The sequence below is a fragment of the Diadema antillarum genome, unplaced genomic scaffold (assembly GCF_040938485.1).
Source record: "Diadema antillarum isolate AM-2024a unplaced genomic scaffold, OU_Dant_1.0 seq00000368_RagTag, whole genome shotgun sequence".
In the NCBI taxonomy this organism is placed as follows: Eukaryota; Metazoa; Echinodermata; class Echinoidea; order Diadematoida; family Diadematidae; genus Diadema; species Diadema antillarum.
The window spans coordinates 3,792,112-3,804,818 of NW_027271369.1; the positions used below are offsets into that span (position 1 = coordinate 3,792,112).

Genomic DNA, 12,707 nt, shown 5'->3' on the forward strand with positions numbered 1-12,707 from the left:
GCTATGGTAATTGCCAGTGATTACAGAGTTGCCATTAATTGTACAGTCACCAAAGCTGTGTGCAACGGGGGCTCATATGTTAGTGGTCAGTGTCGTACTCGTCATGGAAACGGATGAACGACATCTCCTTCCTGTCGTTGACCTTGAGCAATGAGTACTACCATAGTACAACAACAAACCAATGTGACATATTGTGCTGTATAGGTATGAAGTAAAACCCCCTATTCCTGTAAGATATTCATGGAAAACTTACCCATTCATGCCAGGCTTGTGTGTTAACCCTTTCAGTGCCAGAGACAGTGGACAGTGTATATAATGCTATGATGCAAGATGGTGAGACAAACCCACCACCTGTCTGCTTGCCCATGGCTATCAGAACTCACTGCCGGGCAAGTGACAAAAAAATGGGCTCACGTCAGTATCAGCAGGCAGGGGGCCCATTGCTCAAATGGTTATTTAGGGAGACTGTGAAAGAAATTATTTTTGTCGAGCCCACCGGAGGTGAGGGGAGACTAAGGAATCAGCTGCAGCGTCTGTCCGTCCGTTGTCCGTCGTCCATCCGTAACACTACAAAAACTTGAATAACTCTTTACGGAGGATTTCAATTTCAATCAAACTTGGAGGGAAGAGTGGTTATACAAAGTTACACATTTTACCAAACATGAAGGTTATCTCAAAGTCAAAGGTCACAGCAGGGGTCAATGAACTTTAGGGCCCAATGTTAAATTTTTACGGTGCGTTTCGATTATGGCTGATAACTTTTGATCCATATGTCTGTTTGTGACCAGTGTGAGTCGAATGAAATGGGGTCAATGAACTGCTGGGAGTTAGAAAAACATTAATTTCTTCTACGCGAATGGGCGAGACACATTTTGGCACTTGCTTTGTTTTTTGAACTTCTGCCATGGATTCACCTTAGGCATCTGATAATAGAGCACCGAAGTGATGATGTCACAGTCTTTGTTAAAGCTTGGGTTGGAACAAGGTGTGTGCATAAACACTCGGGGGCCCGATGAAGTTATACTGTAGTGTAGAACCAGTTTCCATGGCCCTGAATGGCTCTGATTTCACACTTTTGTACTCTATAGCACCCAGACCACATCAATCTAGCGTAGTATACTGCTCAGACAGAGAGAGAAACCTCAAGTAGAAGTCCCCTCTCCTGTCCGTTTCTGGTCTTCCAACCCACCAGCTGTAAAAGGAAAATGATGAGAAATTGTTATATACTGATCCCCTGCAGTCACCCAATGGGATAGACTGGTAGTAAGAGTTGGCAAACTGAATGCTAGTTGTTTTACGTATACTCAACAGAAATATGAAGAAGACTTTGAGCATTAATTTCCACACTATGCCTACTCTCCTTTTAAAAGTCATTCTTTGTGGAAGAAGAAAAATGATGCATGAATATAGTGGCTCATGTTTTATACCACGAGAAGATTTTGTGTATTAATTTCCACCCTATGCCTACCGTCATTTAAAGGAAGGTGTCTTTGTAGAAGAAGAAAAATTGTACTTGAATATAGTGGCTTTCTTATGTTTTATGCCACCGAGTAGTGATTGATACCCATCAGGTGATAAAATTGCCCAGAACTGTTTCGCCACACAGGGAACTGAAGGGAAAAAAGGTGGCCCCTCATTTCTAACTTTTTGTTTCTTGTTTCTTATCTCCCCCTCCCTCTCTCTCTCTCTACACACCAGGCGGGTGCTGTGACGAGCTCTGCGGCGCCCACCAAGAGGTCGCGGTCGGACATGTCCTTCCTCTCCCTCAACCTGTACAACAGCTTCCAGGCTCACCTGGCGCAGAAGGGGGAAACCGCCAAGAAGGACATCAAACCCACCGACAAAAAGTGAGATTTTGGCAATTTGTGCTTCAAAATTGGGTAATTAGCTTATTGTGTAGCAACATCAAAATTGCCAATTGTTTGTTTTTATTATTATTATTTTTGTTTGGTTTCTTTTTTTTTCATCCAATGGTAAAAATATATCTGAAATTTTATTTGGCATATTTCATTTGTACCATTTCACATTTTTTAATAGCTAAACGTTTTTTTTTTTTTTTTTTTTCCTAAATGATATATTTTTGTCTTGTAGCAGGCATCAGTGTTTTGTTTTGTTTTCATGAGGGGGGGGGGGGGAGGGGTCTACAGAGGTCGGCAGTCCTGTTGAGGCATAACTCCTACAGGACTGCACTGTATGCATCTGTTTCACATTTGGTTGCTTTTTTTTTGGGGGGGGGACACATTTGTATCTGCACAGAATTCCAAACATTCCTTTCCAGAATTATTTCCCCCATGAGTCTCATGCATGTTATGATACCGCAATATTTTACACATTTGTCCAGATTGTCGTGTTGGGCAACACTGTAACGATGACGCGCATGCATTATATTAAAAGGAATATTGCTACACATGCTCTCAGATTTTCTATTGAATGTAAATGCATAAGTACAAATGCCAAGCTCTTGCAGCTGTTTCTAATGCATTGAAAACGAAATCCCTGCAACTTGGTGAGGAAATTTATGTGCGCACATTTTTCTTTTTCTGTCGCTTGATAGATTGCCATAGAAGGATGTAGAGGTAAAGGAGTGGTTACTAGTACGATGTTTATAATGACACTTACAAAACTAGAGAAGCACTCGGAGAGCACAGACCTCCGCCAAGCCAGCAACTCATGCAATTTCCAAAAATGAAAGCCTTTTGTTAACATTACTGCGCGAAGCCTTGCCCAATAGCTGAGCGAGCAGAGCATGCGCTTTAGTGCGCGTATGCAAACCTCTAGTACATGTATGCGCAGCTGGAACCCAAAGTTTGTTGACCGTGTATGACAAAAGATGAAAAAAAATCCTTCAAAAATCCATGAAAATTCCAGGATCACTTCCAAAATTGAATGAGGTGTACCTTGTGTCACTCAGCTTTTTATGCAAGTTTCAGTTTAATCCATACAAAACTTTTTTGAGTATTTCAGTGGCAATTTTGTCTGCTTGATTTACATGTGCAATATCAGAGCATATTCAAAGCAACACCACTGGGCTACTGTATTAATTTGCTGTAGGCTTGTGTAGTACAATGGCCATGCAAGAATACACGGCATTTTGTCTTCTCTTGCACGAGTGCACTTACGATTGCAATGTGCAGGAAGTCTTGCTATAAGTGCGCAAACTCTCGTGCTACAGGCACAAGTCACAACCTAGTGCAGAGTTTACTTCAAATTCTAGTACATGTTTGATGTTTGCAGTTGTTTGTGCCTTCTCTTGTCAATGACTCAACATAGATGATGATAAATTCTGCTGGATGGCTTTATTTCATGGAATTTCCCAGATTATACAACACCTAATTAGAATGTAGCTATCCGATTGGTTGATTGTCCATCATGTGACATTACTTAAAAAAGTTCTATGGCATGCTGTGGCTGTCAGCTGTGCAATTTTGTTTGAGCATAAATGGTTTAATAGCGCATGGCTGACATCACCCGTTTCCATTGACTTCCGTGTTAAACTCATGATTGACCCCGAAGTTTTTGCTCTATCGCATGGCTCTGATGTCACAATAAACAAACATTTGCCGCACGCACTCAACAATTACAAGCCTGCTTACAAGCGCGTACTTTTATCACTTATTTTTGTAAACAACTTCAACTGATCGGCTTCGTGTACACGTTGACTGTGACTGTGTGGCTACTCATTCATCTTTCAGGGAAAATGGTTGCCATTTCTGTGCTAAATTCAAGAATCTGTATGGACCATAGGTGTTGTATAAAACAATAGGGTATGGTCTTTACTCGTGCAATGGAACAAGATTTCGCACTCGGTGAAAGAAGAGGCGAACTTTTCAACCCGGCTTCGCCTCATTGAATAGCGCCTCGTTGAATAGATCTTCCTCTATCTTTCACCTCGTGTGAAATCTTGTACCATCGCACTCGTGACCATTCACTATTGGTATCATATTGCACTTGCTAGGGTCAGTAAGTCTCCTGCTAACCTACACATGGATCTTCACTAAATTTTGTTCTTTGACATGAAATAAAGAAAGTGAAACTTGTTTCCTCTGCAGCGGTTTTTGTTTTCTTCATAAGCTAGCAATCATGATTTTTTTTTTTCTTTTTTTGATGGCAGGAAGAATAAAGAGTTGTAGTTGTGCTATCGTCAAGCAAAAACATGAATTATTGTGATGTTTATATACACAATTCAAAGGGAGACTAATGAGATCATGACATCACCTTGGCTAATTTGCATAGATGGCTGCAATCAGTATCATCACTCTTTGATGGAAATTGTAAAGAAACACAACTGATATGAATGAAAGAGTGTATGACATTGTAAATAGTTATGCTAACCTGCCCACATGGGTTGATACCAATGATGGCAAATGATAACCTTGAATGAGACCTTTCCATTTTATTTTATTCTTTTTTTTTACCTCCAGAGCTCATCACTTAATAATGGACAAGTTCACCTTTATATACATGTGGATTGAGTGAATGCAGCAATATTAGTAGAACACATCAGTGAAAGTTTGAGGAAAATTTGGACAATTCATTCAAAAGTTATGAAATTTTAAAGTTTCTTCACAGTCACTGCTGGATGTGGAGACTACTACAGTTTATGATGTCACATGCGTAGAAAGATATAAAGAAAACACAAAGTACACATTACCTTGACTTGTCACTGACGTATGTTAAGGGTAATATTATTCCTCCTACCTTCTAAAAGAGGCAAATCAAAGGCTCTCTTATCATGTGAGAACAGTGAAAATATGTAAATATTTCTATATTTTCTCTATATCATTCAGCACATTTGACATCACAAGCTGTAGTAGTCTGCTCATTCAGCGTTGTTGACACTGAAACTTCATAACTTTTGAATAGATTGTCTGATTTTCTTCAAATTTTCACTAATGTGATCTACTAATATTGCTGCATTCTCTCAATTCTCATGTACATGTACATGAAGGCGAACTGGTCCTTTTATGCAATTTGCAGACTTGACTGTGATGCAGTATGCAGCTACTTCCAAATTTCCTGGAAGCCAGAGAGAGAGAGAATATTAGATGGGAGGTGATTTGGTGATAGTTGTACAGTTGAACCTCCCTTATCCGGCCTCCCTTTATCCGGATCTCTCTATTATACGGACGCAATCTCGCCGTGATTTAAAAAAAAAAATAATTACGGGAGGAAAGGGGGATTCCCAACTCCTTGAGATCTCCTACACAAACACAATGAATTACATATACTTGATACATTTCTTAATAATTATTTAGGTAAATCATCCCAAGAATTTATAAAAGAAAATGATTTCATTCTTGTAAACACGAACCTCTATTTTGGGGTCTGTTACTGAGTGTAACAATGAAAAGGTTGCAGTATACGCATTACTACATGTGGTACTACAATGGGCTACATCAGTACATGTGTATGTATATGTACATGCATAAAGCATTGAGTCTCCCGTATCCGGCCAAATCCCTTATCCGGATGAGCCCCGGTCCCGACTTGTCCGGATACGAGAGGTTCAACTGTATTTGCATTTTTGGATGAAGCTTATGATAGATAGACGAGGCTGAGATGCACTGAAATACCCATCGATGTTAAGAACAAACAAGTAAAAGGCAACATAGAGATTCGTAGTTATGTTTCTAAACTTGTAGCCCTCATGTCTCTATGGCTGGTATATATTTCCATCCCGTCTTCACAGGATCGGTTTCATCGGTCTTGGTCTCATGGGGACAGGAATGGCCATGAACCTCATCAAGGCAGGCCACAAGGTCACCGTCTGGAACAGGACCTCAGAGAAGGTAAGACCAGGACTAGAACTAGCCGTTGTGACACCCACAGTCATTGTATCTAATTATATCTATCAAGGCTGTGGTAACCAAATGATAAAGGACAAAAGCACCAACAAACCAATGTTCCAAGATCTCTTATTGCTTGGTTCAGGTGCTGCCGTGGAACATTTCGCGCACTTAAGGCAACCTGGAGAAATATTGTGCGTTCACACTTATGATTTTTCCCTGTCAATATTTTGTTGATATATTTCTCACTTTCATCTCTTTATTTCAAAGGGTTCCATTCCCTTGATAGTCTACTGTAAGACAAAACCCACTTCACACCGCACGACTTTATCAAGATTCACCAGTCATACGACCTATTGACCGGTAGTGTGACGTCACCAGCCTTGCCAGTTTCCAGTTGTGCGAGTGGGTCACAATGCCAGTTGTAAAGACTTGACATTGCGAATTTTTACGACCAATCGTGGACTTTTCTGACAATCATGCTACAGTATACGTACTGGCACCAGTACAGTCATAACCCTAGTTAGCTATGTGGTCTCGTCGCAGAATGTGCGCTGTCAAGTCATGTGACTGATCATGCACCCCGGCTTGCCTACAGAGTAGTGTGACTGGTCAGATCGTGCAGTGTGAAGTGGGCTTAATATGCACAAGATTTGTGCAGATCATGTATACAATGGCATCTGTATAATGTACAATAAGTACAATATTAGGACCTCATTTGCATCAAGGGGGACCAGAGAGGTCCATTGGGACATTTATGACAGCTGTGTATCACAGACAAAGCCAACATTTATTGTACTTTCTTGGCACATCCTTAGTCATATATATGGTTATATCTAGAACACCCGGGATGATCGTAATGCACAGCTAATGGATTCAAATTTTCTGCTGAGTTAGGTTACAATCCAGGCCTTGATATGCGGTATGTATATGTGTCTGTGTGTATGTTTGCTTGTGTGTGTGTGTGTGTGTGTGTGTGTGTGTACATCCTTGTATCAATGTAGTACAGGCCAGGGAGTTCATCCCTATGAAGTTCAAAAATTTGGTTCAATAATTCCCCTGTACTAGTGTAGCCGTTGAGATTGAGAGTTGACTTCCAACATTGCTCAAGGGTTGCGCAGGTTTTTGATTATTTGTTTGTTTGTTGTTTGTTTCTACCTTTTGCTGCATTGACTTTGGGCAAGACTTCATGGAAGTCTCATAGCTTTGAACTGCAACTGTTCGGTTTCACCGAAATTTCCTCTTGTTTCTTTCTCAGTTATTTCTGTTTGTCCTACACCGTATACATGACTGCACTGGATTTGATGTGATGTACATGTACCCTTGTACTGCTCCATTTCAGTGTTGGCATCCAGAGTTTATCCTGACAGATTTCCTAGGGATAGCACAATTACATAGCAGCCCTCACTTCCTCCAGTTTTCTGAGATGAGACAGTTCATTGATGAATTCAAGTGTATGAGCGTATACAGTCAGCACCTTTTCATTGGGACTCGGATAAATGGGACTACCACTTTAGCGGGACAAAAATTCCAACATGATATTTCCTTGGCGCATTCTTTTTCCCCTTTCAACGGAAGTTATCATCAGGTGCAGAAGAACACATTTCTCATTAGATGTGAGAACAATTAAGAAGAAAGTAACATGAATGTTTGAATGAACACGCAACCATGAGTATTAAGCAATTCCTTTCCCAGTCCTGGAAATCATGCTTTGGACGGAATATTCATCCACAGCTCAGGATTTACTATATGGACAATGCGCCATGCATACAGTAGTCCATGTGCTTGGTGAACTAATGTAGAGATGGGGTGAAACAATTTCATAAAATCTGCCTTCAAAATAGAAAAAAAACAAGAAGAAAAGCAAACATGCCCTTGACTTGTTGATGACATATGATGTAAGTTGAAGGGAAGCAGTCCTGAGATTTTCACTGTACTGATAATTAAGAAGAGTAAAAAATATAACCTTTCACCAATTTATACGCGTGGACATCAAAAATTGTCTCCGTACGCGATTTTTAACAAATAATTCCTGCAAGCGATCGTGTAAGAGCCTGCCAAAAGGTGCAACGTCATTGATGCCCTACTCTCAAGTTGACAGCCGTGCCTCAGAAAACCAATTTAAGTGTTCAAAATGATCATATCTGATTTTTTCAAAAAATGTGACAATATGTGGTTTTATTATTTCAAACAAAATATTTCAAGCTTATTTATATATACAATCAATATAAAAATAAATAGTAAACATGTATTTATAAATAACTAGGGATGACGAGCAGAACACCACTGGAAAGAGTTGTGCATCGATGACGTATGACTCTCCGCCAAGACTTGCTCATTTGCAGAGTCACACTTTTTTGACCGAAATGTACGAGCTTATTTGGTGATTTGAAAGTTTGTTTTTGATGAAAGTAGTTCATTGGAGGTACCAACAACAACATATTTTTTTTAATTTCGTGAGGACTGCGTCCCTTTGAGGGTTTTATCACTCCCCCTGCCATCTGAAGGAGATGAGTCAGGTGCTCTTACATAATGCCAGAAATATGACAATATGTGGAGTCCTCTACATTTTTTAAATGTCCTTCCTTCAACTACTTGTGATATATCAGTAACTATAGTAGTCTCCTCATGTGGCGATGACATCACATGGATTTTTGAAACCAAACATTTAAAAATTCATAACATTTGAATGGACTTTCCAATATTCCTCAAACTTTACTGATGTGTTCCTCTGATGTGTTTGCATTCCCTGCGCCCACATAATATATATTTTGGGTAAATTTCTCCTATAAGCAGATCCATCTAATCTTTTTCCAATTGACAATATCCAGCAACATTCAGGGGTGCCAATTTAGAGGGGCATTCCAGACGATTGCATAAGTTCACATTGTGTAATACAGTAATTGATAGCGCCATGTATAGATTTGTAGAATTCATTGTGGTCCTTGAGCAGACAGACCAATACTCTGAATCTGAACAAGGGTGATGACACAGGAGGGTCGCATTTTCCAGTAACATAGCAATGTAATCTCTTCCAGTACAATACCACTTGCTCAACAAGTTCACCTGTGTAGAATTTATGCATGCTTCCTCCTTTTGTTCATTTCCTAGAGCATCCGTTCATGCATTCGAATATGAAGCTGACATTTCATCATCCTTGTTCGTCGTGATTTGTTGTGAATTTCAAAACATTGATATTCCTCGTCAAAATCACTGTAAATTCTGAAACTCTGTACCCAGTATATCCAATTTATGAATGTTCAAATGCAAAAGTCTGAAAGTCCTCTGGACGTCTCCTTGAATGATGGCAAGATGATTATCTATACAGCAAATTTACCCCAGGTGCAGAGGTATAATATCTATCACAATTATAGGAAGTCTTTAAATCCTACCCAGTTGATAGATTTTCACCATTAACTGATACCCTGTTTATGTGGGGACTACTGCATCTCTTCATTGATCAGATTTCTTGTGTATTCAGATCTTATGCTAGTGTTTGCAGCTGAGGGTCATGCCTGACAACCAGAAAGATTTTGTGAGGATTGCCTGACATAGCAGTAACCGAGTTTTGGATTAATTTGGATTGATAGTGAACATGATTTAATTCAACTCAAAGTTACATTCGAAGTCGGTCATAGTCTGGAATTTTGCACCAACTCGTGATCGTTTGTAGGTCGTGAGGTCAGACTTTATCCCCACTTTGTTTAAACATGTGGCAGTTGATATAACTGATTGATGGAGACCTACTTCTATATAGGCAGCAGGTGTATAAGTGTTATTAGCACTATAATATGCTTTGGCCAACTGTTAGGGGTCAAAGTCCAAATATTTTTATTTCAGGTCTTCTCAAACTCATTTTTTCCACATTTCACTGCAGTGTAAATGAAAATGAATGATTTAAAGTTTTGAATGAATGAAACTTCAATAAAAAAAAGACATAGGATATGCATTTATTGCAGTCTGCATTGAATTTTTTTTTTTTTGTTTTATGGTGGCAGTTATACAGCAAAGTTTAAATAAACATGAGATAGGAATGTGTATCTAGTGCAGTTTATCTGACGTACACCTGCCAATTACTGTGTGTCTGGCCTCATTTTCTGATATCTCCGTTATGCGCTTACCTTGGTATGTATCAATTGTCAAATTCACTTATTTTGCAGTTACCAGATTGGCAGAATGTGGCATGAATATTGTAGTAATACATTCTATGAGACTTTGAAGCGGTGGGATACTGTAAAACACTATATTTTCGCGGCATGAAATTTTCGCGAATTGGAGCCGACGGCCTTTTTCATGGCATGAAATTTTCGCGAGTTGCCTCTAACATTCAATGCGTATAGTGTAGACAACTTTCACACGCATTTTAATTTCACGAATCTTGGCTCTCGTGAAATTCGCGAAATTAAAATGCACGTGAACATTCCTCGTTTTACAGTATATTTAAGAAGAATAGAATAAGAAAAGTGGTACACCCATGACGTAATTGACTGATGAAGTGTGGAGAGTTTCAGACTTTAAAGGACAAGTTCACCTTCATAGACATGTGGATTGAGTGAATGCAGCAATATTAATAGAACACTCCACCAAGAGTGTGAGGAAAATCAGACAATCTGTTAAAAGTTCTGAATTTTTGGAGTTTCTGCTTAGTCACTACTGGAGGAAAAGACTACTACAGCTTGTGATGTCACATGTGTACAACGATATAAAGAAAGTATAAGGAGAATTCAAGATATTTTCACTTTTCTCGCACAATATAAGAACACTTGACTTCCCTCTTTCAGAAGGCAAGGGGAATAATATTACCCTTAACATACGTCAGTGACGAGTCAAGGAAATGTGCACCTTTTTCTAAAAGTAAAATTTTGTGAGATTCTCTTTATATTTTCCTTATATCGTTGTACGCATGTGACATCATACACTCTGGTAGTCTTCTCATCCAGCAGTGACTGTCCAGATACTTTAAAAATTCATAACTTTTGAACGGATTGTCCGATTTCCCCCCAACTTTCACTGATGTGTTCTACAAATATTGCTGCATTCAATCAATCCACATGTATATGAAGGTGGACTTTTTGTCCTTTAACAAGGACCTGGAAGTCAGACAGCATTTGCTGAGAGAAACGCCATGTGGACTATTTTTGTCTCTGCCTGTCATTCCTATGTGCATGGTCTTCTATTTCAGAGACTGTAAATAGCTCTGCTGCTGGAATGCTACATGGCTTTGCAGCTGTAGAACAGAATATATACCAGTATATATATATATATATATATATATATATATATATATATATATATATATATATAATATTTCCCACTATTGCTCTTCCTGAGAAAATTGACACTCTTTCACATTTCACATTTTAACTTTTCTGTTTTGTCTTGATTCTGATATTTTTCTTGAAAATTTAATGGAGAGTTGATGTGCATAAATTACTGAAGTCTGTACTTGCAGAATGCTGATTATCTATTCAAGAGTGTGCTCTGTTTTTGAGAGTCATTGAAAAAAGAATATTCAAAAATGGTAAATTATGTAAATTATAAAAAAAAAAAATGTGTGGCACCGTCTTGAGCTGAAGTGTGTTAAAATTTATGAATTTTGCTCCAAGTTCTACTCTCTCTCCAAAGAGAGGAGAAATGTTTTACCGGTATTTGTTTTAGAAGTATTTTTGTCTTTTTCTGTGAGAAAGAGAGAAAACAAAAATGGTAATACACAAGCATATCCATTGTTGTTACAAATTATAACACGCTGCATTCCTGCAGAAACCATGCCAAAATCACTCCAGGCAGATCATTATGAAGAGTGTGACTACAGTGTCTAGCATTCAGATTGTTTGATGATAAAGAAGAATACCCCCCCCCCAAAAAAAAAAAAAAAACCACAAACAAACAAACAAACAAACAAACAACAACAACAACAAAAAACAAACAAACAAACAAACAAATATATCTAGCGTTTATATTCTATAAGTGATCTGTGACTTTATCTTTTAGGGTTAAGGGTAGTGTGGGGTTTGTGGACTGAGATGAGAGAGATCTTTTCAGGAAGAGAATGAGGTTGGTTGTGTTTTATTGATCAGCATTTTTTGCACTTGGGCAATAGAACCCTGTTCAGACACAGAAAAGGGGGCGGAGTGGGGGTGGGGATGGAGTCGATGCTATTCCTGTGGAGGGTTATCTGGCAATCTATTCCTTCTGTATGAGACACGCATCACGTGCACACGTAGGGGTGTGATACGTGTTTGACAGCACATTGCTGGCATAGCGTGTCTGGTGCGCCAGCACATGATTACATCGATTTGCAGATTGTCGTCTGAGGATGTTTACTCATGTGTCGTGCACAACATCTGTTTTTTTTTTCTTCTTCTTCTTTTTTTCGGTTAGTGCCCTGTCAATGCACTTTTGAGTGGTCCAATGTACCATACTGATTAATTTCAAGTCCTTTGCTGATTATCCGTTAACAATTAGCTGCAAATGACAGATGTGCCATGCGTGCTACACTTTATATCTTTTGCAGTGTATGTCACAAACTTTTTTTTCTTCAAAATTTACATTCTGATATCTGACACTTGTGTGTTCAACACTCATATTCAGTTACTCTATTTTCATAGACCAAAAAGCAATACATAGTACAAAGTACTGTAAAACAAGGAATGTTTGCGTGCATTTTATTTTCGCGAATTTTGTGAGCGCCAAGATTCGCGAAATTAAAATGCATGCGAAATTTCTTGTCTACACTATATGCATTGAACACCAGTGGCAATTCGCAAAAATTTCATGCCACGAAAAAGGCCGTCGGCTCCAATTTGCGAAAATTTCGCGTCGCGAATATTTCATGTTTTACAGTATACAGGTAAAGAAGTAGAAGTTCTAAAGTATACCAGTAGTAAAAAATATTATATTTATGAATGAATGTATATGCAC

General features: G+C 38.8%; 1 protein-coding gene across 1 annotated transcript in view; it reads left to right on the forward strand.

Moving 5' to 3' along the window:
• The window catches only part of LOC139731379 (cytokine-like nuclear factor N-PAC), an 82,268-nt gene that overhangs the window by 21,126 nt on the left and 48,435 nt on the right, over positions 1–12,707 (forward strand). Inside the window, exons 7-8 of the mRNA XM_071642269.1 lie at positions 1,699–1,847; positions 5,690–5,789. Of these exons, the coding sequence (XP_071498370.1) occupies positions 1,699–1,847; positions 5,690–5,789 (249 nt within the window). The remainder of the gene's footprint in view (positions 1–1,698; positions 1,848–5,689; positions 5,790–12,707) is intronic.